This window comes from Pseudophryne corroboree, chromosome 1 (genome assembly GCF_028390025.1).
Source record: "Pseudophryne corroboree isolate aPseCor3 chromosome 1, aPseCor3.hap2, whole genome shotgun sequence".
Classification (NCBI taxonomy): Eukaryota; Metazoa; Chordata; class Amphibia; order Anura; family Myobatrachidae; genus Pseudophryne; species Pseudophryne corroboree.
Window position 1 is genome coordinate 463,293,138 of NC_086444.1, and position 26,092 is coordinate 463,319,229.

The window sequence follows — 26,092 nt, forward strand, 5'->3', positions numbered from 1 at the left end:
AGAGTTGCACACAAGCCAGCTTTGCGGTTGTACAGCACCTTAGGTGTTTTTCCATTGCACATGCTCTCTAGCCAAGTGTACACATTCAGAGTCATTCACAACTCAGTCACATTTACACTTGTGGCTGAATGGGTGCACCTGGGCTGTAACGGTTGTGTTCACACATAAGTTGTGTTGAAAATGAGCATGTACAGTAGTCACAGGCTATGCTGAGTCTGTTTTCAGGTGATCTCCTGCACCAAGTATAGGGCAAGTGCACAGTGATAATGATGACTGCTATGAAACCAACCAGACAGATTCTGTGCACACAATGTGGGTGTAATTACAGACGACTTGTCTGCAATTCTATGAGGGGCCGTTCAAGTCAAAATTACAGCTTTCTGGATATAACATATAGCTAATTTTTGCTTTATGGATATGATGTATGCTGAGATGGATATGCCGTATGCTGAGATGGATATGCCGTATGCTGAGATGGATATGATGTATGCTGAGATGGATATGACGTGTACTGAGATGGATATGACATATGCCGAGATGGATATGATGTGTGCTGAGATGGATATGACGTATTCTGAGATGGATATGACATATGCCGAGATGGATATGACATATGCCAAGATGGATATGACATATGCCGAGATGGATATGATATGTGCTGAGATGGATATGACATATGCCGAGATGGATATGACGTATGCCAAGATGGATATGACGTATGCTGAGATGGATATGACGTATGCTGAGATAGATATGGGATATGACATATGCTGAGATGGATATGACATATGACAAGATGGATATGGACTATGCTGAGATGGATATGACATATGGTGAGATGGATATGACATATGCCGAGATGGATATGACATATGCTGAGATGGATATGACATCTGTTGAGATGAATATGATGTATGCTGAGATGGATATGACATATGCTGAGATGGATATGGATTATGCTGAAATGCATATGACATATGGTGAGATGGATATGACATATGGTGAGATGGATATGATGTATGGTGAGATGGATATGACATATGGTGAGATGGATATGACATATGGTGAGATGGATATAACATATGGTGAGATGGATATGACATATGGTGAGATGGATATAACATATGGTGAGATGGATATGACATATGGTGAGATGGATATGACATATGGTGAGATGGCTATGGATTATGCTGAGATGGATATAACATATGGTGAGATGGATATGACATATGGTGAGATGGATATAACATATGGTGAGATGGATATGACATATGGTGAGATGGATATGACATATGGTGAGATGGATATGACATATGGTGAGATGGATATAACATATGGTGAGATGGATATGACATATGGTGAGATGGGGATATGACATACACTGAGATGGCTATGGACTATGGTGAGATGTGGGGATATGACATACACTGAGAAAAGCACATGATGCAGCCAGCCAATCACAGCTCTCCTATATAAGCAGTGGTGCTGGCTGGGAGGAGGATCAGTATAGTGTGGAAGAGCTGTGAAGTGGATCTCTCTCTAGGTGGCATTGTCAGCAGCAGAGAAGTGTTACTGAGGCACATTGCAGAGCAGCTCATCTCCTGCCTCAGGCTGCCTGACCCCTTTCTAGGTACTGTACCATTGGGGTGTGTGCAGGTGGGAATGTCTGGTGACAAACACTACCCGAAGAGGGGCTGAGGGGGAGACCAGGGGTGCAGACACATGACACACAATGAGCAGCTAAGCATTTGCAGATCAGCTCAGCTAATAGTTGTGGTTTGCAGGGCAGAGTGTGGGAAAATGTAATGTGCAGCACTCACAGGAGGACAGACACTGAGTATAGGGGAGGGGGAAGCTGTATGCATGAGTGACAAGCTTCCAGTGCCAGCACTCATGGGTTGGGGAGACATCCGCAGGGCAGACTGGCCATCAGCCGAGGTACAGAAGCTGCCTTAGTTTCAGCAGTGGGATAGCATAGCAGTCTGCAGTAATAGCGGCCGTTGGAAGCTCCGCCCCTTGCCACGCCCCCTCATTGTAGATCAGGCTATGGTCTGGTAGAGGAAGTGGTTAACCTGCCCCAGTGTCTTGGCGCGATTTCTGCGCGCCATGTGATGTTGCAACAGCATACACAAAGCGCAGCAGCTGCAAGTGAGGTGAGTGGTGACTAGTGATCCTCCTGAGAGTGTCTGGCAGCGTTTAGACCTTGCTCATGTGGAAGGCAGGATAAGTTGTGGTGCAGCTGTCTGTGTCCCGCCCCTGAACTAAGGCAGAACACTCGTGCTGGCTCTGCTTAACATTCAGTGTCTGGCCCCAGACTGAGCCAGCCGATCATAGAGTGAGCTGCTGTGAGGTAAAAGCCCTGTCCTCCTCTGCCTGCTCAAGTGCCCATCGCCTGAGTCACTGGCTGGCTCCACGTGGTGTGTGCTGGCTCCCTCTGTAAGAAACAAACAGGAAAGCCAGGTACAATAGGGAGGAAGTGTACTGAGGATTGGAATAACGAGGGAGGGAGGGGGGGGGGGGGGGGGGTGTGTGTGTGTACAGAGGAATAGGGGGGGGGGGGGCTGTGTGTGTACAGAGGAATAGGGGGGGGGGGGGGCTGTGTGTGTGCACAGAGGAATAGGGAGGGGGGGCTGTGTGTGTGCACAGAGGAATAGGGAGGGGGGGCTGTGTGTGTGCACAGAGGAATAGGGAGGGGGGGCTGTGTGTGTGCACAGAGGAATAGGGAGGGGGGGCTGTGTGTGTGCACAGAGGAATAGGGAGGGGGGCTGTGTGTGTGCACAGAGGAATAGGGAGGGGGGCTGTGTGTGTGCACAGAGGAATAGGGAGGGGGGGGCTGTGTGTGTGTGCGCAGAGGAATAGGGAGGGGGCAGGCTGTGGTTGTGCAGAGGAATAGGGAGGGGGGCTGTGTGTGTGTGCAGAGGAATAGGGAGGGGAGCTGTGTGTGTGTGCAGAGGAATAGGGAGGGGGGCTGTGTGTGTGTGCAGAGGAATAGGGAGGAGGGGGGCTGTGTGTGCAGATGAATGGGGAGGAGGGGGGCTGTGTGTGCAGATGAATGGGGGGCTGTGTGTGTGCAGAGGAATAGGGAGGGGAGACTGTAATTTGGGCTTTTCTGGGGGTAATATGGGGGAGGTGTGGCCTGTAAGGGGTATTCAATTAGTGCAGAGTTTTTCAGCTAGCCAAAAAAGCTGCACTATTCGACCATCTGTATTCAATTGCGTGCGTTTCCAAAATCCTTTTCACCCATGTGGTTTCACTTTTCTCTTAAGTCCCATTGGATATTGGGGAACTGTATTTTCTCTGACGTCCTAGTGGATGCTGGGAACTCCGTAAGGACCATGGGGAATAGCGGCTCCGCAGGAGACTGGGCACAATTAACAAAGCTTTAGTACTACCTGGTGTGCACTGGCTCCTCCCACTATGACCCTCCTCCAGACCTCAGTTAGGATACTGTGCCCGGAAGAGCTGACACAATAAGGAAGGATTTTGAATCCCGGGTAAGACTCATACCAGCCACACCAATCACACCGTATAACTCGTGATAATATACCCAGTTAACAGTATGAAATATAACTGAGCCTCTCAACAGATGGCTCAACAATAACCCTTTAGTTTACAATAACTATGTACAAGTATTGCAGACAATCCGCACTTGGGACGGGCGCCCAGCATCCACTACTGACTACGAGAAATAGATTTACCGGTGAGTAAAATCTTATTTTCTGTGACGTCCTAGTGGATGCTGAGAACTCCGTAAGGACCATGGGGATTATACCAAAGCTCCCAAACGGTGCGGATGACTCTGCAGCACCGAATGAGAGAACTCCAGGTCCTCCTCAGCCAGGGTATCAAATTTGTAGAATTTTGCAAACGTGTTTGCCCCTGACCAAGTAGCAGCTCGGCAAAGTTGTAAAGCCGAGACCCCTCGGGCAGCCGCCCAAGAAGAGCCCACCTTCCTTGTGGAATGGGCTTTTACAGATTTAGGCTGCGGCAGACCAGCCGCAGAATGCGCTAGCTGAATTGTGCTACAAATCCAGCGAGCAATAGTCTGCTTTTTTGAGTGATCTTTCCTAACAGCGTCTTACACGCATATTGGAAAGAGCCGCTCCAGCAACTCTCTGCCTTCCACATATAACCCCAAAATCGGGTCTGGTCCGGCCTTGTCTGTAATAAAGGAACGTAACAGCCTTAATACTATAAGTTTGGTAAGGCAGAGAAGCAAAGGCAACCAGAGGCCAGTTTCCAAACCAGAGGCCATCAGTATGTTGGCGCAGGTCTCCTTCTGGCTGATTCCAGAAGTATAAGGGGCCGACTTCTTCCGTTTGCACAGATTGATAGCAGTCTACAAGTAGATGCCTGGGTAAAAGAAGCAGTATCTCTAAGGTTATATTTTCACTTCTGGAACCATTCTCCTAAAAGGTAATCGGTTTCAGCCCATCTCGGGTAGAGGCTTAGGCGAGGGTTTTGCATTAAGCAATTCAGAAAACGTTTTGTCGGGAATTGTCATTCCAGTAACCCATGCACAATGGAGGGTTTATTCCCACCTGGGTCCAAAACAATCCCTCGCCCCATTATCAATTTCAAAAACAGAGAAATTTGGGTAACACGGTTCACGTGGAGGCAACTCCATAGTTTGGTGAGGAGCCAATATAATACATGGTATTCCTGGATAAGTCATGAATTTTACCTTCAGGCTCCTATAACGCTGTCCATTAGTGTTATCTCAAGGTTTACCATCCTTCAGCAAAAACCTTTTGGGTTAGCCACAGTCCAAGAGTACCAAAATGATTATGGCAATTTATCTCCGTTAGTAGAGGTTAAGAAAAATTTCCATACCTTGACCACCTTCCTATCCTGACACAAATACAGGAAAGGTTCTGTGTCATCTACAACATACAAATAACTTGTCTGCTGAGACATGTGTGATTTGTAATTGGGATCATCTCTGGTTCCATAACATAACTCACGGTGGGGCTATACTGAATTTGAGTTTGCAGAAAATAGTTACCTCGGAACAAGATATCCAAGGAAAAACTAGGAGAGTGGTTACAATGTCAAACAATATTGATTTGCGCAGCAATGCGAATTATGGGTTTGATGGTGTTAACAATACACATGAGGCCGTGGTCATAATTCCACTCAAGACTTTTCCAGTATCTCCTCCATCTAAGGCCGCATCACACTGAATATGTCCAATCTCAATGGTGTTGTAAATTAAGCAGTGTTGTACCTGGTTAAATTCACCGTGTGCAAGACCGTCTGAATACCAGGTGGTGTAGACGGGCTAGATGGACAGTATACAAACAAGTACTGTTACTGGCAAAAAAAGGTAAGTAGTAGCCTGGGGGCTACAGACATTCCATCTAGATGAGAGGATACCTTTTTCTTTTTGGTATCAGGTGGAGAAATCCTGACAACAAATACAAGTCTTCTCGACTAAGGAGGTAATTTCTCTGTAAAATTATGATTCTCTGGATTATGGACCATAAAAAAGGTGCCTGCTAATAATTTTATTAGCACTTCAGGCCATATACTGTGTCCTGTCTTAGGTACGAGATATTCCTAAAGGAAGATTGGTCCAGATCTGCAAGTATTAGGAAATGGCAGTAGTGTACCTTAACTTTTAGACAGGAACACGGAGATAAATATCGAGGAAGGAGTTAAATCACATACTATAATGTGCAGAACTCCATCTTCCAGCCTTGTCCTCAGGGTTTGTTCAGAGAGTCCTAAACTACAGAGCTGATTTCTCAGTCAACACACCATTCAGGTAAATGAATGGGCTTTGCACCCTAAAGTCATTTTAGACTGGGGTAGACAAATGGGCTTGTCCAGAGATAATTCTCATGGTGTCCCATCTGAACAAAAGCCATAATCTTTTCAGTAACAAAACAGTGATCTTTGTGGATATTTTTTTAATGGAAATTTATTTCTCTTATGTGTTTCTCAAATCATCCTGTTACTCAGAATAGTGAGGAAAACGCAATAAAGATGCCGGGATCCTAATAAGCCCCGGCTTGGCCCAGAAGGTCTTCGTACACATATCCGCAGAAAATGTTGAATACCTTTTACTGTTTCTTCTACGGCCAGACTAAGACAGGGTCCTTGATTATCACAAATATCTGGATCAACCATTTTGATGGCGTGGCTTTTGAAATCTAAATACTGAGGTCCAGAGGATTCTCACAAATGCTCAGAGCAAGGAAAAACTTAATTAACTCTTATTTATCACCAAATGTGACAAGCTTATATGCATTGGTGCAATAAGAGGTATGGACCCGAAATCTTGCAGATTTTCAAGGGTTTTTTCCATTCCTTCAAACAGGAATAGATAAATGTTTAGCGGTGGCTTCCTTGGGAATACAAGTGTCAGCATTTGACTCTATGGTTCCGAAAAGAAAAATTCAAAATTGCAGAATGTTTGCACTTTTTCCCAGGGAATGCTGCGCATTCAACCTTCCCCTTTTCCTACTACAGGGTCAGGGAATCTAAATCTAGTCCTCAAAAGCCTGTCAAGTTGCTCTGTTTAAACCACTAAGAGAAGTTGATTTTAAATGGTTGACCGCTAAAGTTCTCGTTCAGGTGACTATGGCATCAGCTAGAAGAGATTCAGATTTAGGAGCACTTTTCATGCTAATCTATTCTGATAATATCCAGATAAAGTAGTTCTCAGAACTGGGTCTGGGTATCTTCCTAAGGAGTGATCTATATTCCACCTTAAAGATAATATGGTCCCTGTTTTTCAGGAATCTGGATTTTCTGCGGGAGATGAGTCGCTGGACATTAAGTACCTACATGGATTGTACCAGTGCCATTAGAAAGACAAATTCTTTTCATCCTCTACGGTTTTCACAAGAGGAGATGGCCTGTTACTAAACAGACGCTATCAAGATGGCTTCGAATGACTATTTCAGAAGCATATTCTTAAGCTGATCTCCCTGTCCCGGCTAATGTCTCTGCTTACTTTACATGTAAGGAAGGTCTTTCATGGGTAGCACAATATTGTGCTTGAGCAGAACAGATATGTAAGGTAGCTACACGGCTTCCAATAAACACAATCAATCAGACATTATGCCTGGGATATCTCTGCCTCTCATGATGCTCAATTCGGGCGTATGGTTCTCCTATTAAACCTGGAGTGTCCCCACCACTAAAAATTACTTTGGTAAGTCCCAATGTTATCCTGTGGATTACCTGTGAACCCTGCCGGAGAAATGTACGTTCTGGTAAGAATTTACCGTTGATGACGTTATTTCTCCTAAGTCCACAGGTTTCCACAGTGATCCCACCCTGACGCACCTGATTTGAGAATCTGTATACTCACTAAACTCTTCCCTATTGCATGGAAGAGTGTGCATGTGGTTTTTTTTGCTTGAATAGGGTTCTACATAATGCTTCTGTATACGCTTTGTAAACAACTGATTTGACTGAGTCGGTGGTCAGGATTATATGGACGAGCCCGGTGCATTCTGGCAGGCCTGAAAGCTAGTGATCGTTTGGTGCCAATCCGCTGTCACTCCATCATATCCAATGTTATCCTGTGGATTTAGGAGAAATACCGTTATCAGCGGTAAGTTCTTACCATAACGTATATTTCTGTTAGTGGGAACATTGTGTAGACCCTGCACCACTTGTTCTGTGGACTTTCTTTTGCTACATAGCAAGCAAATATCAGGCTAAAACCTGGGTCACATGTTCAAAACAGCATACACACTAGATCAAATACATTATTATATCTTTATGAAGCACAGCCAACGTGATTATACCATGTGACCAATAATCAGCACCCATCTGTGCATGCACAGTATACCAGGCTGATCATTGTATATTGTGCTTCCAACTTTATTGATAGTTGAAAAACTTGTGAATTAGCTGATAACTCAGGCACAATTACCTGTGTGTTTCAAAGGTTCAGAGGTAAAAAAAAAGTTATCAATGCCCCCACAACCCTTACTGATTACCATGGTGTTTTATTACTGTGGCAGAGCATGTGTTTATTGAGAGGGGCTTCATGCCAAAAAGCACATCCCTGTGAGAGATGTGTGCTATAATAGTTAGGTAATATCTCCCTCTCTCTCCCTCAATGAATTTCTCTCCCTGACACTGTTTCCCTCTCTCCCCCCCCCCCCCCCCCCCCCCCGACACCCTCTCTCACTCTTCCTTTTTCCATTAACCCCTCTCCCCATTGCTCTGACACCCTCTCTATTTCTCCCTGACCCACTCCTTTCCCTCTTTCTCACGTTTTCTCTTACCCAGATACCATTTCTCTCTCACTGCCAGGGGAGGTATTTGTGGGTGCATGGATTGAGGTGTGGTGGGCCCAGACATAGCCATGTACTGTGCCCCAAGGTCTCTGTTGCCAACTCTGTGACAACTACTGCATGTTTCATATATTTACAGGTACAAAAATGAATAATCATTCAAAGGCAGTGTGTGACATCATACATGCTTTGCTGTCAAAACCTGATCAGGTTAATGAGCTGGGGCAAATGCTGGATTCTGGAAGGCAGTCTGAAACAGGAAACCAGAGACCAGAAATGCCTGTCCCTAGGGCAGATTTATTTCCCACTAGTTCAACTAGGTCACATGGAGTAGAAAATGAAGTGAGAAGTCTATTTTCAAGGAAAAGTCCACAATTTCATTATACAAGAAGTTCTGTGAGGAAAAGAAATGCTTATCCTGCAAAAGCAACGCAAAGGTTAGTTTTAAGTGTTTGTGTTTTTAAAGTTTAAAAAATTGTTAATTGGAAAATCAACATTTGTGTTTTTTTTTGTTGTTTTTTTTAATAGCAATGTCAGGGGTCCACTAACATTCATCAAAGAGCTTATTCTGCTTTCTGGACCCAATATCGATAATGTTTTAAAGCAAGGAAAAAAACAAGAACTGCATGAAGTGGGGCACATAGTAAACGCTTTTGAATTCAACAAGTATTGGAGTGAAGAAGAAGTATATGAGAACGTGAGGAAGGCGTTCTCCATGAAACTTGAAGACGACATAGAGTATGTGTTTTTGTTTTGTTTTTTTTTAATTTCCCAGGTAAAAAGTTTTAATTTATATATGACAGTACATTACAGGTTGAGTCTCCCATATCCCAAAAGTTTGAGACCAGAAGTATTTTGGATGTAGCATTTATTTTTTTCCAAATTTTTGACCATAGATCTGTTGGTGGGACGCAAGTCTAAACACATAATGCATGTGTTTCTTATACATAGTTATGCAAGCCAGAAGTTAATTTAACATGTTTTTTTTTTAATATTTTGGGCATGATTTAAAGTTTGTGTACATACTAAAAAATAAATATATATATATATATATATATATATATATATATATATATACACACACACACACACACACACACACACACACACACACACACACACACTAGGTGCTTCATCACACACACCGTCGCAAGGGGCTACGCCCCCTTAACCCTTGCATGCCTTTCTGGGGTTTAATATTTGTGTTATATGGACTATTACCTGCATTCCTTTGTTAGTGGTTAAATATTGCACAATGAAAGGGTGTGCGATGGTGAAGGAGGCGCAGCCCCTTGCGATGGCGTGAACAGCACCTGCAGGCCACAATGTACAGAATGTAGCGGGTGCGGGGGGTACTGCGGATGGTGTCTGTAGATGCTGCAGATGGAGGGGGGGCGGAAGTGGGGGTGGGGCCCGGATGGGGAAGGGTTGGGAGGTGCTGCGGGTGGGGGATGCAGATGGGGGAGGGGTCCGGAGGCACTGCAGGTGGGGGAGGGGCAGGGGTGCCATGGGTGGGGGAGGGGCAGGTGTGGGGATGTTGCAGATGGGTGAAGGGTTCCGGAGGTGCTGTGGGATGGGAAGGGGCGGGAGTGCTGCTGGTGGGGTAGGGGTCCGTAGGCGCCATGGGTAGGGGAGGGGCAGGTACGGGTGTTGCGGCAGATGGGGAAGGAGGTCCGGAAGTGCTGCAGGTGGTGGTGGGGCAGGTGCGGGGGTGCCATTGGTGAGGGAGGGGTGGGTGAGGGGGGGACCACGGATGGAGGAGGGTGTCTGCAGATGCTGCGGGTGGAGGAGGGCAGGTGTGGGGGAGACATATAAGGGGTGTGAATGGTGGAGGGGGCTTGGAGATTGCTGGGGGTGGTGAAGGGGCGGAGGAGTGGGAGCCGCGGGTGGTGTAGGGTGTCTGGAGGCACAGCATGTGGGGGAGGGGTGGAGTGCCGCATGTGGTGGAGGGGAAGGTGCGGAGGTGTGGTGCATTGGGGAGAAGTCTGGAGGTGCTGCGGGTACTGTACCTGCCAAAAAGGTAGTTGGAGGGTATGCAGTAACAGGGCCAGGACAGGGGTGACGGGGTCAGGACAGGGGTGACGGGGCCAGGACAGGGGTGACGGGGCCAGGACAGGGGTGACAGGGCCAGGACAGGGGTGACGGGGCCAGGACAGGGGTGACGGGGCCAGGACAGAAATGACAGGGACAGGATAGGGGTGACAGGGTCAGTGTAGAGGCGGCAGGACCAGGACAGGGGTGACAGGGCCAGTATAGGGTTGACAGGGCAAGCACAGGGGTGACAGGGCCAGGATAGGGGTAGCAGGGCCAGGATAAGGGTGAAAGGGCCAGGATAAGGGTGAAAGGGCCAGGATAAGGGTGGCAGGTCAAGGCCAGGGGTGACAGGGACATGACAGAACACAGGGCACGGGAGCGATTGGTATTAGGGACAGAACAGTGGTGACAGACAGATGTGTCTTACCGGAGTCACTGCTGCTGCCCGTCCGCATCACTTCCCCCCCCCCCCCCTCCTCAGTCACACACCGCAGACCTCGCGCAGCTGCCGGGCACTGTGGTAAGGTGAGACTGGGAGTGACTGTTTAGCCCCCAGGAGATGCTGCGGCTGGAGGGAGGAGGGGGTCATAGCATGCACGTGGCGTGGACCTCATGGCTGCTGGGCACTATGGTAAGGGGAGACTGGGAGTGACTGGTTAGCTCCCAGGAGACGCTGATCTGGAGGGAGGAGGGAGTCAGAGCCTGCAAGCAGCGCGGACTTCTGCAGCGCTACCCGCCGGCTAAAGTGTGTGAAGGAGCTGGGCGCAACTCACTGCGGGTGGCAGTGCTGCAGCTAGCGGTGGGGTCGCAGGGGCTGGAGATAACAGGCAGTACGGAAAGTGCACAGCGGCTGGTGAACCACAAAACTACAGCTAAGAAGCGTGGAGTGTGCCAGAATGTGACGCTCCTCCCCGCCAGAGAGACCCTGCTGAGTATGCTGATGTGGGGGTCAAGTATGGCATACCCCCATACCTCCCAAATGTCCCAATTTTCGCGGGACAGTCCCATTTTTTGGGGTCTGTCCCGCTGTCCCACCCGCGGGTCGCAGTGTCCTGCGGTGGGGGGGGGGGGCAGTTGGAAAGCTCCTGTACTCGCTGTTCTGCTTAGCAGAGCAGCGGTGAATAGTGGAAACAGAGGGAGAGGGGGCATCAGGGGGTACGGATTAAGGGGGGGTTCCAGCAGCAGAGCCGGATTAAGGGGGGGGGGGGCAGGCGGTACGTACCGTTGGCCCCACAGTTGTAGGGGCCCCCCCCCGGCTCGAGTAGCTCTGTCCCAGCTCAGAAGCTCCCCCGTCCTGCCAGCAACAACGGCAGCATTGAGCTACAGTCAGCACACGCTGCTGCGTATTGGCAGGTCTGTGGTGTTACAGGGAGGCAGCAGTCTCCCTGCTTTCTTCTGCATGGGCGGGTGTGTAGGGGGAGCGACCACCTCCTCTGGATTTACCCCTAGCTGAGGGGCCAAAATCCCATTTAAAAAACAAAACGGAATTTGCATAATGGGGCGTGGCCTCGCGTCCCACGATTAGGCCACGCCCCAACCCACAGCATGCACAGCAATGAGATAGGGCTCCCCTGTCTCAAGTACCCTGTGCCCCCCGGACTCATAATCAGCCCCTGGGGGCATGCCAGCAGCTCACAGAGCGCTGGGCATGCCCCCTCACTGACGAAAACGGGGCCCTCCCGCAAAGCCACGCCCCCTTTTCGCTGTGTGTGTGTGTGAAAGCTGGGAGGTATGCACCCTGCCTGTGCCATGTCCATACTATCTGCTTCTGCAGCTGCTCCTAGTGTCCTATAGATTTGGCCAGATCTGTGACTCATTTGACTAACTCCGCCCACTGTTGTGACTCCGCCAAGCGTTAGCAAATGAATCACAAGATCTCAGATCTGGGCTATTATATAGGAGATATTTTTTGATCCCATATTAAATGGTAATCAAATAACTCATGCATTAAATACAAATAAAGGTTGAGTCTTTTATATAAAAAAATAACTCCAAATAATCTGAAATACAGAATTCTTTAAGCTACACTGAGCTAATAACACCTTTGCTTTCTGATAGTTCAATATATAAAAACTTCATTTATTACACATAATTTTTGATATTTTTCAAACTTATCGTCAGGCTTTAAGAGATATTCAGATCTCTATATATGAGATTTTATATATATATATATATATATATATTATATATATATTATATATTTTTATTTTGTTATATTTGATTTTAGTTTAATTATATTTATGATTATGCATTTAATTTACCCTTTTGAGCTTGAAAATTATAATCCTTTTAAATTTGAGAAGATTATAAAAATATTAACATTCTGTATGTGTAGTTTTACTTTAATTGTAAATATTGTCTTTTAGAATACACATGCTGATGCCTTGCCACAACAAACTTGTTAAGCCACTACTAATGGAAAATCAGCGTTTGACAGGTCTAATGATTTCCAAAATTTTCAAGCAGAAATCTGTTTATATCCAGCCTTCCAAAGAACTTATATACACTGAAAATTCAGATCAAGACAATGTAAGTTATTTGACTTGTAAGTTTTTATTTAAAGCATGCCTATTGTCTAAGTGTGGGATATGTGATATGTTGCATTACTTTATTAATTATATTTTAGGATAGAAGCTCAATTGAGCAAAGTGAAAAATTGCCTGAAGATACTGCAAAGAACTGTGAAACATTTGTAAATGAAGACTCCATACTGCAATTTATTAACCAAACCGTTTCCCCTGAGGACCAAGTTTTATCCTCCGTGGAAGAATTGGAGAAGAGTGTCCTCTCCCACAACACTCCTTATGAGCCATCTAATTTGGCAAACAGTGTGACCACCCAGGGTACTCAAAATATTGTTTACCAAGACAATGAAAACACAGTCAGCCATTTAGTGCCATCAACATTTGAAGAGAATTACAGGTAAGCATCCATTTATTGGATAGTAGTAGTACTGAAGGCAATGTTGTTTTAAAAACATGACAAACTCTATTATTATTATAAATATATATATATATATATATATTATATATATATATATATATATATATATATATAATTATTTTTTTTAATTAAACCTTTTCACTTGTTTATGTACAATTAGTCATTCTTCCCAGGGAGGGCAGTGTCTGGTGGCCCCAACCCATGGTGCAAGGATGGGGGTGGTGTGAGGTGAAGTGCTTTAATTTTCCTTTTAAAGATACCACAGTGCTGGCTTGGCACAGTCTGTTCATCTACTGCCTGCCATTTTCCAATGCACTCAGTCTTCCCTGCAGTAACATCAACTGATAATCCTCAGAGGTAAGTGTTCAACATGATAGTATGTGAAGCTGGCAGTTTTTTTTGTTATTTTTAAACCTATTCATATACTTTGTTGAGCCCTTACCTCAGAGGCTTGTCAGTTGCCTTTACTGCAGGGGTGACAGAGCACATCTAAAGACTGCAGAAGACAGATAAACAGACCGTCCTACTGCTAGGCCGGTACTGTGAAGCCACAGGGAGTGGAAGACACAGGAAAAGATAAATGGAGGAAGGTTAGCGAGACACATGGGACAGTGGGGGTTACAGAGAAATCCTACATAAAACAGCTAGTTACAGTCTGTATTATAGTCAATTCACATATTCAGAACTGTTTGATGTCTGAACCCAAATCTCAATTCAAAAATCAGCTATCTAATAGCTAATAAATGTAAAAAAAAAAAAATCTAAATCAATCTGTATCGTATTTAAATCTTTGCATGTAGTTTTTTAGTCTGCGTTATGCCTTTATTTTGTGAGGCAATGTAGACTATTGATGTTTGCTGATAAAATAGAGTACTTATTGTAGGCTCACCATGCTTTGTATTTTGTTTTATTTTTCTATTATATTTGTTACATTTGCAGTGTGATAAAATTTACCTCTTGCAGACATTACACAGAACTTTTTAACGATGTCCTTCCGCATTCTGATGAAGACATCGCATGCACTGAAGAAAGTCTAGATCACAATCAAAATACAGAGTGGAACAGGTAACATTTTTCTTTAGCGTTCTTTCCGAAACAAGCAAAACGTTTTTTATTATGTGTCTTTTTATATATGTATGTACAGTTGTGTATGTATGTATAATATAGATCAGCATGGATGGTGTAGTGGTTAGCATTACTGCCTCCCACAGCACTGAGGTCATGGTTTATATTCCCACCATGGCCCTAACTGTGTGGAGTTTGTGTATTCGCCCCTTGCTTGCTTGGGTTTCCCTCTGTTTCTCCGGTTTCCTAACACAATCCAAAAATTTACTGTAGGTTAATTGGCTTCCAACAAAAGTAACCCTAGCATGAATGTGTGTGCGTGTACATGTGGTAGGGAATAAAGATTGTAAACTCCACTGGGGCAGGGACTGATGTGAATATTCTCTGTAAAGCGCTGTGGAATATGTGTGCGCTTTATAAATAACTGGTAATAAATTGTGTATGTGTGTGTATATATATATATATATATATATATAATTAATATATATATATATAATATATATATATATATATATATATATATATATATATATATAATTAATATATATATATATATATAATTAATATATATATAATTAATAAATATATATATATATATATATATATATATATGCACACGGTGGGGGATAAAGCGACTGATGGTGTCTTAAAATATTTCAATAAAAGTGGATCTAGGAGATATATAAAAATATGTACTATATTTATAAAGTAATGAGTAACCAGATCGAGTGGATCTATAAAAAGTTAATTTATTAATACATTAAAACAGACAGTTATTAAACAGCTAGACTAAAATTTGAGCAGCAAATTTCTTAAAAAAATTGGGATAAAAAGTAAAACAGACACAATGCAAATTAATACCAAATTAAAATGTATGTTAAAATATGTAAAACAATTTTAACTTAACTTGGTATGAGGTCACTGCCAGGTAGCCCAACGCGTTTCGTCATTCAGACTTCATCACCCCTTGATGAAGTCTGAATGACGAAACGCTTTGGGCTACCTGGCAGTGACCTAATTTTTAACTGGTATTAATTTTGCATAGTGTCTGTTGTTTTTATCCCAATTTTTTTAAGAAATTTGCTGCTCATATTTTAGTCTAGCTGTTTAATAACTGTCTGTTTTAATGTATTAATTAACTTTTTATAGATCCACTCGATCTGGTTACTCATTACTTTATAAATATAGTACATATTTTTATATATCTCCTAGATCCACTTTTATTGAAATATTTTAAGACACCATCGGTCGCTTTATCCCCCACCCCCCGTGTGTTATTAATCCTTTGCTACAGGGAACTACCATCCCTGTGTTTTGGGGGACAGCTGACGCCCTGTATTAACCCATAGGGAGTGTTATTTATTTTGACTACAAATTGTACACAAGTGGCGCAATAATCTCCCCCTTTTTATCTATATATATATCTATCCTTAGATTTTTATGGCACTCCCAATCATACTGTCATCCACCTGGGGGCCCTCCTCCAAACGATATAGAACTGCAGGGGGTACCTTCAATTATTGTCCATAAAGAAGGAAACCAGGCGGCACTCCAAGGATTTGTTGCAGGCAAAATACTTTATATTAAAGTGACAGTGCAAAATAAATTAGTACAGCATAGTGCAAGCCACCTTGCACTATGCTGTACTAATTTATTTTGCACTGTCACTTTAATATAAAGTATTTTGCCTGCAACAAATCCTTGGAGTGCCGCCTGGTTTCCTTCTTTATGGACAATAATTGAAGGTACCCCCTGCAGTTATATCTCTATCTCTATCTCTATCTCGCAGCGACACTCTAGACGACTGGATACAAGACAAAAGAATGCACAAATACAGCTTTGAAATGTTGATCACAACGGGCCTTTTTTTGTTTTGTATCCAGTCATGTAGAGTGCCACCACACGCTTCCATGTACTAGGACCCTGCTGGGCTCGTAGTATTATTTTTTTTTATTTTTTTTTTATAAAACTCAGGAGTGTTATATTTGGAACTCACTGCAGCACCTAAAAAAACTCCTAATAGCACAGTATTGATAGGTTTGTGTTGAAAAAAGAATTCACACTTTTTTTTCACCATTTTTTTATTTTCCATTTCTTGTTACCATGAAGTACTGCGGGTCGTATGCACGAAGATCTTATTAAGTCTTTGATGTGTACCCAATATTTATTTTTCTTTGAATTTTTGAATACCTGTTGACTAATAGGTGCTGGTCAATATATATATATATATATATATATATATATATATATATATTATATTATATTATATTATTCTGATGGACAGATAAGCTTTTATGTTTTTATTCTTGTACATTTAAAACCTGCTTGCTATATCATGTATATTATATATTTTTGTAAGTTTTATATTTTATTTTTAATATATGTCCATGTGAAAAGTAGTAAGAAGATGACACACACCAGACTTACCCAAATATATCCTTTTTAAAAGTAGAAATTTATGCCATTCAGTTGACCTTTCTCAAGTCTTTCAGCATTAGAATATCCTATCGGGTACACGTTTCCAGTGTGCTCAGCCTCCTCTTTGCTGCATCACGGCATTTGACTGACTACTGTATTTTTGTCTGTGCTCACAAAGTAATGGATTCATAGGCACCATGAATTATGTGTGATAGCACCAGCACATCCAAATGAGGTCACACTGTTTGCAATCACGTTACTGCAATGCCTACAATGAAGCTGATCACGTGCATGTGTGTGGATAGATAGTAATTTTACATTAATGTATGTGTACAAGGTAATTCATGAATGCCAAATATATTGATATTAGTAATTGACCTTCTAAATTATTTTAAATCTACATTTTGTGTTGTAGTGATATCAATCTAAAGGATATTCTGTCAAATCTGGCAGTACAGATTGATACTGAAAGCATTTCAAAGTTTAACATAAACCGCAGAGAAGTCTGGGACGGAGCATGTCGTGGACTAAAGCGGCAAACATTTAGGCCTGAAAATCGCCTTTCTGTAATTTTCACTGATTCCTTTGGGAATACAGAAGGAGCTGTAGATTTTGGTGGCCCAACGAGGGAATTTTTTAGACTTCTTCTACAGTTTTTGCAAATCAGCAGATTATTTGAAGGACCAGAAAATTCAAAGACATTGTCTTGTGATGCTCAAGGTATTTTTATATTTGTTTTGGTTTCTCCATTTGTTTTCTCTGTTATTATCATTATGTTCTTTTTTTTTTTTTTTTTTGGTAAGTTTACATCTGGACTTGACAATTTTTTTTCTAGATACTAGGAGCAAAGATGAAAGTGTAGGAGCCATACCACTACTGTTGCCACCACCTCCCCTCCCACACAACTAAGGGGGCCCCCCAGGCAAACCAGCCCTCTGAATCAATCCCCCGAGTAAACAATCCTCCGCTTTTTGGCCATATCACTGCCCCCTTCGAAGCACAATCCCTGGCCACACATAGACCCCCCTATTGGATAGCTATATGCAGCTGGAGTTTGAAAACTGCACACAGCATAGGCTGGGACGATCACTCAGCACATGCACTCCAGTGCATGAAATGGCAGCCGCAATAAAGCCATGCCCACGAATCTGCTCGCTCTCTCCCTCCTTGCATAATTTGGTAGCCAGGCAGCAAAAGCTAGGGGCCATGGCTACCTGGCCCCTGGGATTTGTCGAGCCCTGGTTTAGATCGTCAAACTTAATTGGTTAGTTATTTCCTTGCTTTATGTTTGGAAGAAGAAAAAAATCAGTTGTATCATATATACAATATATATAAAGAATGCTAATTGAAAACCATATTCCAGGCTTTAAATGCATCTAGGTATGATTGAGGAGTAATGTAGAAGACTAATAAACAATATCACTAGTTATATATCCATATCACATACTGTGCAGTCCTATAGTGTATGTTTTTAATTATGTTTCTCCCTAATATACAGGAATACAAAATTTTAAGAAAAACTATGTATAGGTTTCAAGAAAGTTTGCCTCTACTAATCCATTTACGTGTTTAAATTCTGTACGTGTTCCCTGTACTGTGCTACTTATACCCCTTTTCCACCTCGTCCAAAAACATGGGTTTTTGCACGGGTGTGTGCATTTACACGTGTTTTTTGGCTAGTGGAAACGTCTCCCTCTGAAAAAACCCGGGTCAAGTGATCTGGGAATCCTACCAGGGTAGGACGCGGGAATGACCCGTGTAAGGTGTAGTGTAAACAAGTTACCCATGTCAGTCGACACGGGACCCGTTTACAGCATGTGAAGATCCCATACCTCCCTGACCGCAGGTTTTCGCGGGCAGTCTCGAGGTTGGGGGGGGGGGCAGCGCATGCTGTCTCTCCTGCTATGCAGACAGCAGCGCTGGCAGAGAAATTGTGTGCCGGAGGCTGGGGGCAGCTCAGCAGCTTCCAGAGTGCCGGGCTTGCCCCCAGCAAGACAGTGGGCAGCATGGAATTGGTGGTGTGGCCTAACGGGTACGAGGCCATGTCCCGGGGGTCCTGATCTACCGGTTTTCCCGGCGCTTGGAGATAACTTCATCTCCAATCGCCAGGCAGAAGAAACTGTATCCGGGTGCAGTGTAAACGGCGCCTACACGGGATATTCCCGGGTTCGCTCCCATAGTGGAAAAGGGGTCCTTCTCGTGTCTGACCTGGCTTGGAACCGTGTTCCAAATCCCGGGGTCAGACCCGAGACTTCTAGTGGAAAAGGGGTATCACCGTATCCTAAGATACTACTCAAGGAACTGTAGATAGTATGTACACAATTTTAATGCTAGGCATGTGCATCCGCTGGGTCAAGCACAATGTGCCAATATGCTATTCATGGTACAGGTATATTGTTATATCTGCTTGAGGCTCCTAATTGCTTTACTTTGGTTTTTATTGTTAGACTTTTACATGGTGTTTTCGTTAAATTCAAATTGGTTTACTCATATTAATTATAATTTCTCTAGCATGCATAGGGTATACTGGGATGGTAAATTACAGTGGGGTATAGATGGGTCCATTGGAGCAGGTGCACTTTAAATTTCTTCAACCTAGTGTGTGCTGGCTCCTCCCCTCTATGCCTCCTCCCATCAGACCAGTTTAGAAAACTATGCCCTCAGAACTTGTCACATGCTGTAGGGCTCCAGTGTTTGTTTTTTGGGTTGTTTTTCCTTTAAATATTTTATATTTCTCTAATTTTTCAGACAAGCGCCTGTCTGCATCGAGGGACTTAGGGGGAGGGGTGGACCCGTCCAGACCTTATAGAGAGGTATGGCCCCGGATACCTAGTAACCATGACATCGGCCATGGGGTGATCTCTCACCGCAGCCGTATGGAGGGCTGGTGCTGGATCCTCAGAACCTGCCGACACCCCCGAACAGCTGAAGTTATGCAAGACTGTTGAGCATGCACTGGTTCACGAATAGCGGGATACCCGGTTCACAAGGCGTCAAATCATTGATCAGGCACACTTCTCTAATAGAGCTACTATGCCTTATTAGACTGTGTGTAGATTCCGCTGTAGGCGCACCATAGCAGAGGGGCAGAGCTTACAGAGCAGGACAGCAAGCGCCATTATACATACCGCGTGTACAGAGTTCAGCTACAGCGACGCCAGAGCCAGCGCGGACCTCACAAGTCTCCCGGGACTGTGGTATGCAGTGGGGGCTAATTGTTGGGAGGAGCAGGTTACACTTGGGGTTGCTATTAAGTGACTCCGGAATCAGTACTGCCTGGCTATATTATACACAGCTCATAGTGTGCTGGTTTCTCCCACTATGTGCTTTCTCCTGTTGGCTGTTTTATTTACTACTGCTTGCAGGGGTGACACACTGTACTTTTTCCTGTGTGTGTGTGTGTGTCATCTATACTGTGTAAGAATGACAGGGAAAAGTATTCTGTAAAGACTGCTCTAATAAGTTTACACAGACATCTGAAGGATCACATATTTTTGACCAGTGTACGGAGTCTGGGTAATAATCTGACGGCAGGTCACAAGAGTCTACACCAGTGTGGCTGTACACTTTAACAGGTGTCATGACAGATATTTCCTCAGAACTGGATGCTCCTGGCCACAACAGACAAGCTCTTAGACAGTCTGTGGAGGAATTGGTCTCTAAAAAGTGGTGGATTAAATCCTCTACTCATCCGCCCAGACTAAATGCACCAAAAATGCATGTTCCCACAGGTCCTGCAGTTGAATGACACGGGGGAAGACATGCCAGATATAGAGGATATGGATTAAGAATGGAGGAGGAAATTGGGGACCCTTCTCAAGGGGTTGAGTCACTCATTTGTGCAATACTGAGGTTATGGAAATACGTGAAAAAGACACTCTGGTAGAACCTGTATATTTCAGTAAACCACAAAAGTCTAGTGTTAACGTCTTCTGTCTTCTGAACGAAATGCCTAATTTAAGGAAGCTTGATTGCATTCTGTTAAAAAAATTCCAGATTCTTAAAAGGTTTTTGTCTTTTCTCTTTCCTCCTGAAGACAGGAAGCTTTGGGAAAATCCACCCACGGTTGACTCTTCAGTTTCTCGTCTCTCTAAAGATTGCACTTCCACTCCCGGGGGCTACTTCTTTAAAAGACTCCTCACACCATAAGATTGAAGCAACACTAGAAACTGTTTCTGCAGGGGGGTACACTGGTATTCCACAGGGAATAACATAGGGGGTGTAGAGTTGGATCTTGATACGAGGCACCGCTTTGACTGTTCCCAGGATGCACTGCACCGCCGCCTGTATATCCCCGCTTCCAGGCACTGGAGCTCAGTTTGTAAGTTGGTGCCTGCAGTGCATGCTGCTAACAGGATGGGCTGCATTAGGCAGCCCTAATAAGAGCTTTTCTAAGAAGAAAGAAGACTTCAAGGGCCGCAGCACAGGCACTAGATGCCATGGATATCACTGACATTCCGAGCTACGGCTCAATCACCTCCCCCAGCGGCGCTGCATACTCCTGTGCCCTGGTTGCCGGGTACTTGCAGCGGAAGCGCTCTGGTTCCCATAAGGTACACATCACCGCTGCTGCTCTCTTGGATCACGTGGCCGCACTTCATGAAGGAGGGAAGAGGGTTCCCCAGGTGGGACCCACTGAAATCGTGATCCAGATGCGGTCCCAGCAGATGGACCATGCTTCCGGCGTGGTCACTCTGGCCGTGCAGGGACCCCACTATATCCACCAGGGCAAGGAGCACATGTTGGATTTACTAAAATCAGTTTATTATAGGATCCATAGTACCCGGTGGTAAAGTCCTGCAGAGTGCATAAGGCACTGACCTGTAGCCCATCCCCCAGCTCCAGGCGCCATCTACAGCAGGTGTTCTCGCCCTGAAGCTGCATCTCTCCTTCACTCCCTGTCAGCGTTTGGGCACCATTTCACAGAGCTGCGCTGATTCTGGGACTGCTTGGCACTGTCTCCTCTGTAAAGCCGCCTGTCTCATGAGCGCTGTGCATTTACGGGACACTTAAGTATTCTACATGTCGTTTAGTATGAATATTTAGTACAAGTATCCTGTGATATACATCCATTGTTTACTGTGCATTGTTATATCTGTATTCATACATGTATATGTACTATTACTAATCCAGTGCAGTTTTATTGTTATGTAATAATTTCTACATTGTACATGTGACTGTGTGTGCCTATAGCTGCTGTGTGGTTTCCATTCTGTGTATGTCGCACATATTGCTATCACTATATTCTGTACCCTGGGGGGGCTAAGTGCATCAGGGTCTCGTATACCATATAGTATTCCACAGGATATACTGTTTTTTGTATTTTTATCTGTGTATTTCAGTCACCTCATACCTCTTAAATCCTCTGTTTGTGCTCAGCATTTGCAGTCACATACCATAGGTGGTTTTTGTCGGGTATTGTGCTTGTCTTTCTATATTGTTCTGTCACGCCCTATGGCTACATTCTCAATGTCTGCTGCACAGTGCGGGAACTCCGCGTACGCTCATGCATCAGGCAGTGCTGACGCCATGGTTTTACCTGAGGAAAATATATCAGCTGAGGGTTCAGGTATTGGGTGTTCTGCATCCCCCAGTCAGCCTGCAGCACCGGTGGCACACCAAGAATCACCTTGGGCTGATTTTTCAAATTTGCTGACTACGCTTGTAACACGACTTACACCCCCTGTGGGACCTCCTGTGCCATTACAGCCACATATTGTCCCTGTAGTTAGTTCGCCATGGGCAGATACTGTCTACTCATTTACAGCAATTAAATCAGTCCTTTGTTAAAAGCTTAACCCTTGCCCTACTGGTACCAAAGGGTCATCTAAGTGGGCCATTTCTTCCTCACAATCTACTCATGTTTCGGATACTTCATCCGATGGGGTTGGGGAATATACTGATCCCTTAGACACTAATACAGCTGATTCTGATGTGGAATCTGTGACGCAGGTTGATGTTCCTGATATAGTGGAGGCTATCAAACTGATTCTTCAGATTGATGATGAGACTGACCCTCCAGATACGTCTAAGCAACCTGATAAGTTCAAACGTCGGAAGGTTACTAAATTAGTCTTGCCACATTCTGACCATTTAATTGACATACGTCAGGAATCCTGGGAGTCTCCAGGAAAGAAATTTTCCCTGTCTAAAAAGATGCTAGCTCATTATCCTATCTCCGCAGAGTTAAGTACCAAGTGGGAAACACCTCCACCAGTGGACTCGCATGTGGCCCGTCTTGTGTCATCTACTCTGCCTGTCACTACTGTCACCTCTCTGAAGGAACTGACGGATAAGTGTGTGGAGGGCTGCTTTAAGTCTATTTACACTCTCTTGCTGGTGCTGTACATAGTCCCACTTTGTCAGCCTCTCGGGCTGCAAAAGGTATTGAAGCCTGGGTTCAAGCAGTTGAGGCAGAGCTACCTCAGAATTTTCCAGATAATGCCAGACAATGTCTATCATGTATTATCAGAGCCTCCCATTACATTCATGAGGCAGCCTCTGATGCAGGTGTTATGGCGGCCAAAGCGTCTACCACGTCCATACTGGCTCACCGGATTCGGTGTTTACGGTCCTTGTGGGTGCACCTGTACTCTAAGAAGACCTTTGAGGTGCTCCCTTATTAAGGGAGGTTATAATATTTGTGTAAGATTGGAACAAGATTGTGACTGACTTGGTGTCTGCCAAGACTGCAAGTCTCCAAAGTACTAATCCTTCGGCTCCGAAGGCTAAGAGTAAAACTTTGCGATCCTTTCGACCTCCAGGTAAAGAAAATGGTCAGGCGTACCCGAGACAAGCTCGCGCTTCCAAATCCTCAAAGTCAAAACCAAAACTTTCTTGGGCTGCCCGTCAGCCTGCTTCCAAATTGGCCAAGCCTGCTGCATGACTGGGCTGTTGAGCAGTGACTCAGGTGGCTCAGTTTCAGGGAAAGTGGTTACCATACGAAACCATCCTCCCCATAAACATCTTTGAACTAAGGACGATTAACAATGTCCTTTTTCAGGCCTTCCACCTGTTACAAAATCACGCCACTCAAGTACAAGCAGACAATGCCACCACGGTGGGCTACATCAATCGACAAGGCGGAACCAAAGGCAAGGTGGCTATGAGAAGTCACCAATATCCTCCTTTGGGCAGAGTGACATGCCACGGCACTGTCTGCCATATTCATTCTGGGAGTGGACAACTGGGAGCCAGATTTCCTCAGTCGGCAAGATCTCCACCCGGAGAGAGTGGGGTCGCCACCCTCAATTCTTCTGTCAGATAGTATCCCTATGGGGTTGGCCTCAGATCTGATGGCATCCCGACACAACACGCATCTTCAGTGTTACTGCTCAAGGACAAGGGACCCACAGGCGACAGCTGTAGATGCATTTTTTACGCCCTGGACCTTTTAGACGATCTATCTGTTCCCTCCATTCACTCTAGTACCACGAATCTTAGAGGGAAAAGGTTCAGGCAATTTTAATCTCCTTGGCGGGCCTGGTACGCAGATCTCTTCTCCCTGTTGGTAGCCAACCCCTGGCCATTGACGCTGAGATAAGATCTTCAGCAAGGCCCATTCGTCTATCCAAACTTACAGCGGCTATGTTTGACGGGGTGGAAGTTGAGAGGGAGATTTTAGCCAGGAAGGGCATTCCAGAGGCCGTTATCCCGACTGCTCCATGCTAGGAAAGATGTCACATCACGGCACTACCATCGGCTATGGAAGATGTATGTCTCCTGGTGTCAGTCATCGTTATCTGCCAGCGGTTTTCAAATTGGGTCGTTTTGCCTTGTCAGTCTTTTAACAAAAATGGTTGGCCTAGATCTCGGAGGTTCAGACCTTTCTTAAGGGTGTGCTCCACTTGCAACCACCTTTTGTATATCCTACGACCCCTTGGGATCTCACAGTTGGTGTTGGATTTTCTACAACCATTGCAGCAGGCGGAGTCCAAGTATTTGCTTGGAAGACTCTCACCTTGTTGGCTCTTGCTTCTGCGCGGCGACTCTCTGAATTGGGGGGCCTTGTCCTGAAAATCTTGGGTTTCACGAAGATCGTGCAGAACTCAGGACTTGTAGGTTGTCTCGGCATTTCACATAAATCCACCTATTGTAGTTCAGGTAGTAACCGATTCCTCCACGCCTCGTAGTTTGGATATGGTGCAAGCGTTGTGCATTTATGTCAACGGAATGGCTCGTACCCGGAAGTCAGATACTCCTTTGTTTTGTATGAGGCCACCAAGATTGGTTGTCCTGCTTCGAAGCAAACCATTGGATAAAACTCACTATCCAACAGGCTTATTCATTTGTGTCCTTACCTTTGCCACAGTCTGTCACCGCCCATTCCACTAGGTCGGTGAGATATTCCTGGGCGGCTGCTCGTGGAGTCTCTGCCTTGCAGTTGCGTAGGGCTGCTACCTGGTCCAGTGCCCACACTTTTGTTAAATTCTATTGTTTTGATACCTTGGCGTCGGGCGCTCAGTTTGGTTTTGCATGGATCTCGGCACACACCCACCCGTAATGAGAGCTCTGGCATGTCCCCACTGTAATTCACCATCCCAGTATACTCTATGGATGCTAGTTAAAACTGGATTTTGGTACTTACTGGTAAATGCTTTTCTCCAAGACCATAGGGGATACAGGCCGCCCACCTCTGTGCTTTCTTTTCTGCATATTGTTTGTGTTGTTGTGCATCAGCGTATGCGCGTTGCTTTCGCTATTTTTTTGTTTTACTTTTTAAGTTATGTTGCTCAGTTTCTCCTGTTCTTCTATTCTGTTTTTTCCTCCTCCTTGAGGCATGTTCCGTCTCCTTCGGGCACAGTTATGGAGACTGGTCTGATGAAAGGGGGCATAGAGGGGAGGAGCCAGCACACACTAGGTTGAAAAAATTTAAAGTGCACCACCTCAAATAGAACCATCTATACCCCGCTGTAATTCGCCATCCCAGTATCCCCTACGGACTTCAAGAAAAGGATTTACCGGTAAGTACCAAAATCACGTGTATTTTTTTGGTGTGTATGTGTGGTTTTTTTTTTTTTTTATTTATTTTTTTTTTATGCACTTTTTTAATGTTTTTCAGCTTTGCGGAATGATGAGTATTATCTGGCTGGTTTATCCATTTCACTATCACTGGTGCACGGTGGACCCGCTCCAAATTTTTTTTCTCCTGTCTTATACAATGCTCTAACATATGGCTGGAAAAATACTCCACTTGTATTACAAGATCTTGTAGATGTGGAAGCAAAAGAAATTATGCAGAAGGTATATACATAATGTTAATTTAATTACTGCATTTATTTTTAATTATGTGTCAATGATTTTATTTTTATTTTTTGTATATTCATTTTGAGTCGTGATTTCATTATCTCACATTTAGTAATGTCATGTTGACC

At 44.4% G+C, this 26,092-nt stretch overlaps 1 protein-coding gene across 2 annotated transcripts in view; it reads left to right on the forward strand.

The window, feature by feature from the left end:
* The first annotated feature begins 2,232 nt into the window (after positions 1-2,232).
* The window catches only part of LOC134903597 (uncharacterized), a 29,477-nt gene continuing 5,617 nt past the window's right edge, over positions 2,233-26,092 (forward strand). Inside the window, exons 1-8 of one of the 2 annotated variants that reach the window (XM_063914489.1) lie at positions 2,233-2,460; positions 8,398-8,695; positions 8,787-8,996; positions 12,659-12,821; positions 12,919-13,214; positions 14,199-14,300; positions 17,134-17,438; positions 25,780-25,961. In XM_063914489.1, the coding sequence (XP_063770559.1) occupies positions 8,406-8,695; positions 8,787-8,996; positions 12,659-12,821; positions 12,919-13,214; positions 14,199-14,300; positions 17,134-17,438; positions 25,780-25,961 (1,548 nt within the window). In that variant the 5' untranslated portion in view covers positions 2,233-2,460; positions 8,398-8,405. Of the gene's footprint in view, positions 2,461-8,315; positions 8,696-8,786; positions 8,997-12,658; positions 12,822-12,918; positions 13,215-14,198; positions 14,301-17,133; positions 17,439-25,779; positions 25,962-26,092 lie in introns of those variants that run through there. The other variant, XM_063914480.1, reaches the window with a different exon arrangement.